Raw genomic sequence first — 6,468 nt, forward strand, 5'->3', positions numbered from 1 at the left:
ATGCTTCTTGTGTTAGCATCTTATGCAATGTAATTTTCTACGCATCTGCAAACTATCTCTCTGGAGAAGGAATTGCCAATCACGTCTCATCCCTGTAGCTCCCCGCCGTTCGCTTGAGGCGCGGAGTAATGTCCATGCAGCAGGAGCTACTAGAGCCTACCAGGCTGTCAGCAGGATGCATAATAGACGGAATACATGCACTATAAATGTATGTCTGTGGATTGTCCTCTATTCTGGTTCTTTCTGTCATGTCCGTGTTAAAATATTAAATTACAACTCATGTCTTATTCTATTGTGTTGACGTTTGCTCGGTGCCCGGACGGCTAATAGAAAGAGAAAGAGAGGGACTACATGTTCCAAGATCTAGGTACAATGAATGCCATACCAAGGTCAAACGGAGTAGAACGACCTAAGCAAACGCGACCTATACTCATACTAGGTCTGTCGTCAGCACAACAAGATCTCAGGCAGATCAAGCCTCGTCAAGAACCCCAAATCATCCAGCCCCTGTCCCAGATTCGCTGCATAGTCCTCCCAGTTGAACAGCGGGGTTTGCAGGGACTGCTGCTGCTGCTGATGATATGGGGAGCTGTCAAACGAGTCGAGGCCATGGTGGTGGTGATGACCGGAAGCCATATCGGTGGCCGCGTCGTGCGAGACCCCCTCACCGGCATCCTCCCTGACCTCACCTAGCTGGTGTTGAAGTTGCTGCTGCTGCTGTTGGTGCTCTCCTCCTCCTCTTCCGGGTGCTACCGTGTGTCGATACGCGGCCTGCAAAAACTGAAGCGTGTTGCGTGCAGATTGGCGGAATGTCGCCAATGATTCTAGAACGCTCGTTGCTTCCCGCCACCCCTGTCGTGCGCTTTCCAGGGTTGTCGCGTCGAGCATTGACGGGGCGGAGAATGAAATGAGAAAGACTACAGCTGCGGTGGAGACGTCTAGATTGCGAGAATTAGGTGTGTCAGTCACGTCATCTATATGGCCCTAGTGGGCAGGCGGGAGCGGAGCTTGGGAGGGTGGCGATAGGTGACAGGGAAAGGAAAGTTAGGCTGCTAGACGGGACGGGAATAGCATAGTATACGTAGCATACAATATCCGTCATACCACCACGCATCTGCAGTGCTGGTCTGATAGGTCTCGTGGACCAGATGCGTTAGGTCGATAGCTGCCATCACGCATGCCGTGACGCAGTTACTCGCCATGGATGAGTACAGGGTGCTCTGACTGGCCACAGTAAAGACGCTGTTGAAGTTGTCCTGTCCGGCAGGACCAGGCGCGCCGCCTGCGGCCTCGCGCTTGCGTACTGTTTCCCGATATAGCTGGGTGAAGATCGGGCGATAGAGGAGAAGATGCAGATGCACGTATCTGTATGATGATACAAGATGATGATTAATAGACAAGGTCAGAAGAAAGAAGCTGGCGTCCGAAGCGGCCTTGAGACGGACGAGAAAGGAAGAACGCACCTGACGTGGAGGACATTTCGTTGCCGAGCGAGTGCTTCCTGGCCCACTCCGTCTCCATCTTGGTTGAGTGTAAACTGATGCGGTATTGTCCACCTGAGGAATTGAGGAAGGTTTGCTTCGAACAGGGTCAGTTGTCGTTCCAGTTCGAGCACCGTGTCTAGCCCTGCAAGGCATTTCGCACGGGGCTGCTGCTGGGATTGCTCTCGTCGCGAGCGCCCGGGCCAAACATCGTACACGTCGGACAAAATCCTGTCCAAGATGGCGTAGAGCTTTATAGCTTCATCGTAGAATGTCATCATGCTTGGCTCCTCGTCCTGCCCCTGCCGGGACGGGCCCGAATCGCTGTATGGCGGAAAAGGTGCCAAGTGGGTTGTCATGCTCGGCCTGCCATATACCATGCTTAGAGTGCTGCAAAGGAGCATATGCATTAGCACGGGCGTGCAGCAGACCAGCAGTGTTAGGCAAAACTTACACGTCCATTATGACACAGCCGTTCCATGTGCGGAGTAGCATCTCGGACTCTAAAGAGGTCGCACTGATGGGAAAATCCGACTCGTGCAGTCCGAGCCCCAAGGCAACCCTGCAGGCAACGCCGACGGATTGCCAACATCGGCTGGGGTAAGGGGAGCTCTGTAGAAATAGTGCCGTGATCAGTAATGTCTGAATGACGCCGAGAGTATTAATGTCGAGGAAATCGAGCCCGATGAACCGCTTTCCTCGTAGGAAGAAGGAGTTGGCGACCAATTCGACTTCCTCGGGGGGAATATCGGCGAACTGACAGCCCAGCGCGAAAATCATATTCAACGCGGAATGGAAGACAATAGATCTCGGCCCGGAGTCTGCGCTGGAGCCTAGGCCAATGGGGAGTTCTGTTAGGGGTATCTTCTCCTCTTCCTCTCCACGCCAGAGATTGCGATACGCCGCTTCAAAGGCCGGACGGTGGAAGAACGGATATATGATATAGAGCTTGTTGAAAAAGCAGCTGACCAGATGGTCTGCCATGCCCCTTGGTGGCAGTGCAAAGTCATCGAATCGGTAATCGGTGGATGTGTCCTGGAGGGCTCGATATGCAGGGTCGGCAGGCGGGCCATCCACCGGCCGGGATGGCATCGACTGCCACGCAAACCGCATGAGGGCCGCGGTGGACGAGCTCCCGTAAAATTGGAATCTGGCGGGTTGGCCCCTACTCTCGGCGGCTGGGGCGGTGATCTGGCCCATACCCGTAATCTGGCCGGTCCCATCATCGAACAAGGGGGATGCGTAGGTATCAGTATTCTCTTCGGTTGTCGACCGGAGCTGGCTGTTGTTGTCTGTTTGGCTTCGTGGGCCTGGTGGCGCATGATGCCTCAGGGGCGCCGCCCGGGTTGCAAAGCTTGTAGGCGTATTCTGCTCCAACGTTCCTACACTCGGGTAGGGTGCAGCCGGTGGTGGAAGCATGGCTGCTCCCTCCGCTGGCAGTGTATTTTGTCCGGTAGCGTCAGTGGGAGGCTCCCGTTGAAGCTGAGAATTCGGTGATGAGGAAACCGGGATTCCAGCACCCAAGCAGGCATCTTCCAGCTCCCTAATTCGTTCGTGGAGTGCGCGATAATACCTAGTTCAAGCAAGGGATGGACAGTCAATGCATTACTCTATTCTTGCCCGTGTAGTTCTCTAGACTCACTCGTCCCGACTCGCCGACCGGGCGTTATCCGAATTGTATATGCACTGGTCAACCCGATAGGACCGGCCCATACATGGGCCACAAATGGGCTTCCGGCCGTCACATCTGGTCTTCTTCTCCCTGCACGAGTCGCAGGCGAGAGCCACTTTGCGGCGCCCGGTAGTGCGTCGCTTTGAATCGCCGGAACCTTTCAGAGGCATTTTATGGAGGCTGGCGTGCTATGCTGCGTACCTAAATAACGCCTCGACTAGTTATTATCCTTAATCCATCAACGGAGCCAGTCTTCATAGCGAAATGCTGGTGTTGGGGAAAGCCGGGGATGTTCAGCGTCGACGTCGACGCACGTTTGCTCCGTTATTATGGCGACCAATCGCAGTCGACAATCTCGAACTCTTCTGCGAGGTGATTGGTTATCCGGCAGTTGATGCAAGATGGTCTCTCGCCGGCAACGGAGCCATTCCGGCGGCGCCCGGAGTCGTCCCGGGCGCCTCTCTCGTGGTCGCAAGTAGGAGAGACTTTGGATAGTAATAGGCAGGGTGAGTGCCCTGAAGCTGTACCGTGCCCATGAACAACTCATACCACACTTCAAACCCCAACATAACCATCCATTAAACTAGCTATAGCAGAATTTGGACGACCATGACCCGCCAACCAGCTGGCTTTATAAAGATCCGCTTTCTGCTAAACTTCCTCTTTTGTGTACTGCCGCATGCGACATGCTGGATACCCGCCGCCATCTGTCGTGCATTGTACAAGAAGCTACCTCTAGCCCCGTCTATCTGGAATGGCTTCGCTGGCGCCCTGATGGCCAATACCCCGCCAGCGCAACTCCAGGCCATACTACCACCTACTATCGATGTATACGATGAATGGGTGTCCTCCCGCGGAATTTATCCCGCCGTGGATGTCCTGGAAGCTGATAATGCTACGTGCCTGCTCTGGATCGGGCCAAGAGCTGCAAGTAAAGTCATTCTTTTCTTCCATGGTACGATGCACCTTTCCTCACACCTCCTCATGGCTGTTGGACCGACTAACCACGGAGCTCGAATAAGTAGGTGGCGGATATGTGATGCCACTTTCCCTTGGACATCTAGACTGGATGGAACATGTCCGAACGGAGGCTGCAAGTGCTGGACTCCAGTTAAGTGTGTGCGCTCTGGAGTATGGTTAGTAGCAACGATGCGCGCTACCATAGCCTATGTACATGCTAAACATCTCTCTGGCTAGACTTAATACCCGCGCACCCATACCCCAGACAGATGATCCAGGGCATTCTCGCACTCAAACACCTTCTTAATTCCGGATATCGGCCGTCCGATGTATGTTCCCAGAACCCCAAACTGTTCTCCACTTAATGTGCTGATCCAGCGTCCCCGTAGATTATCTTCGGTGGCGACTCTGCAGGAGGTCATCTGGCTCTAGGTGTCCTAGCGCACCTCCACCGCCCCCGTCCAACGTTGGAGATGGAAGGGCAGGGCCATATCGACGTACAGGGCACGATAAAAGGATGTTTCCTCGTTTCTCCTCTCTCGTCGTTTGAATTCAACACGCCTTCCTATCGGAGATGGTTCAGTGCGGATGTGTTGACACGCAGGGTTGTCGACAAATGGGGACAGTATCTAGTGCAGGACTCTCCCTGGCAGACGGAGATCTCTGATGGAGATGGCTGGGGGATGGCACTGGATGTCCGGCAAAGCTGGTGGGACAATCTCAACGCGGTGGATTTTATTCTTGTGACCGGCGGGTACGAGGAGGTCTTCAGTGACCATGTTCAGCAGTTGGGCGCGATGCTACGAAAACGTAGTAAAGGGGAAGTGACCCTGTATATGGCGAATGAGACCCATGACGGCCCATTGATGGACTTTGCGGCTGGGAGGCCGCCCAGTGCAACATCCAAGGCTATCGCGGATTTTATCATAGCTTGCTTCAAGGTTTGAATCAGCTTTTTTTTTTTTCTTTTTTTTCCTGGAGGTTGGCTTTAGGCCATGGTCGGCTCTTTTATTTAATTATTTTAGTATTTTCCCTAGTTTAACCGACACTGGATGCTGAATATCTACACCTGGCGCTTCGCATCGTCCAAAACCTCGAGTCGAGCGCCTTCTACCATGATCAATTCGACGTGCTGCTCACTTCTCGGAGTCACCTTCACTGGGAATGGCTCGTCCGTCCGGTGGTGATTCAGCCGCTTTGGATTATACGGCCCAGCCTGCGACATGTTAGCCAGTGTAATTGCGCTCCGTGCGCCTGCGCTGGGAAATGGCCTACCGCGGTATAGTCATAGCAGAAGATCAGACGCGCCACGTTAATGAACAGACCACGAAACGCTAGTCTATAACCCACGCATATGCGCCGGCCTCCGCCAAATTGCCAGAGGCCATGCGCGGGATCAGTCTCGTGCCCATCGAGCCATCGCTCAGGTAGAAAGTCCTCCGGGTCGTCGCACTCGTTGCACACCGGGATTTCATTGACCACGAACCCGACCCCTGCCGGGAAATGATAGCCCTCAAACTCCATGTCGGACGTAAGCACATGGTCCGGAGTAAATGGGAAAATGGGCCTCCAGCGGAGCAGTTCCTTTATCATTGCGCAGACGTAGGGCATCTGCTCCAGGTCGTCGATACCCGGGAGACGGCGAGGATTATCCGCGGCGCCACAGATGCGGTCCACTTCGGCTCTGGCTTTTCGAAACTTGCCAGAGTGACAAATTGCTGCCATAGCGAAGATGCTTAGGACCTCCCTAGTCGTATCGGACCCTGCTTCGAGGAGCTGCATCGCGACGTACATGGCCTCGCGGTCGTCGCCCGTGAACTTTGTGTCTGGGTGTAGCAGCACGTCGCGGACCCACGAGGGAGGCGCGACTCCTTGCTCGACCTGTTCCCGTACCGGCGTCCACCACGTTCTGTAGACCTCCTCATTCCAGTCCCCCAATTTCTCCCAGTGCTTGCGCCACGGCTGCAGTGCGCGAGGAAGTTTATCCAGCTCGGGGAACCAGTCGATCAGGCTACTCCCGATGCTGCCAACGAACTGCGTGACAACGTCTTGCAGATCAGCGAGCTCTTTCCCTGTCTTGACGAGCCGCTCTCCAAGCGCAATGCGATGGACAACAGAGTTTGCGTAGCGATAATGATGCAGATACCATCGTTTCGGTTGAAACAGGTATTCCGCGAGCATCTGGGTACTCTCAAGTTCCTGCCACGAGCCATACTGCTTCAGCGCGGTCCCGTTCAAGAGGGAGTGCATGACTCGTCGCTTCTCGGTCCACCCGGATGGAGGGAGGAGCAGAGAGCGTCCGTTGCGGCTGACGACCCCACTTGCGATTGGCATGGGGCTTCTGCCGTTGGTGAG

The 6,468-nt window shown here is 54.6% G+C and overlaps 3 protein-coding genes across 3 annotated transcripts; 1 reads left to right on the top strand and 2 right to left on the bottom strand.

Annotated features, from left to right (window-relative positions):
* Nucleotides 1-447: 447 nt before the first annotated feature.
* BDV14DRAFT_207114 (transcription factor domain-containing protein) lies at nucleotides 448-3,369 on the bottom strand (the record flags this gene model as incomplete). Its single annotated transcript, XM_073775078.1, has 7 exons — nucleotides 3,124-3,369; nucleotides 1,936-3,054; nucleotides 1,464-1,871; nucleotides 1,091-1,365; nucleotides 754-938; nucleotides 661-689; nucleotides 448-589 (listed from the first exon to the last, which is right to left on the bottom strand). The coding sequence occupies exons 1-7, from the start codon at nucleotides 3,321-3,323 to the stop codon at nucleotides 448-450; spliced, it is 2,358 nt and encodes a 785-aa protein (XP_073622038.1). The 5' UTR covers nucleotides 3,324-3,369.
* Nucleotides 3,370-3,762: 393 nt separating this feature from the next.
* BDV14DRAFT_206040 (Alpha/Beta hydrolase protein) lies at nucleotides 3,763-5,060 on the top strand (the record flags this gene model as incomplete). The annotated part of the gene is made up of 4 exons (XM_073774836.1): nucleotides 3,763-4,108; nucleotides 4,179-4,289; nucleotides 4,351-4,442; nucleotides 4,503-5,060. 4 exons carry the CDS (start codon nucleotides 3,763-3,765, stop codon nucleotides 5,058-5,060), a joined length of 1,107 nt encoding a protein of 368 aa, XP_073622039.1.
* A 116-nt stretch (nucleotides 5,061-5,176) lies between these two features.
* BDV14DRAFT_206041 (cytochrome P450) lies at nucleotides 5,177-6,447 on the bottom strand (the record flags this gene model as incomplete). The annotated part of the gene is made up of 2 exons (XM_073774837.1): nucleotides 5,177-5,329; nucleotides 5,389-6,447. 2 exons carry the CDS (start codon nucleotides 6,445-6,447, stop codon nucleotides 5,177-5,179), a joined length of 1,212 nt encoding a protein of 403 aa, XP_073622040.1.
* Nucleotides 6,448-6,468: the final 21 nt, after the last annotated feature.

The sequence above is a fragment of the Aspergillus stella-maris genome (assembly GCF_047715825.1).
Source record: "Aspergillus stella-maris strain CBS 113639 unplaced genomic scaffold BDV14scaffold_115, whole genome shotgun sequence".
NCBI lineage: Eukaryota > Fungi > Ascomycota > Eurotiomycetes > Eurotiales > Aspergillaceae > Aspergillus > Aspergillus stella-maris.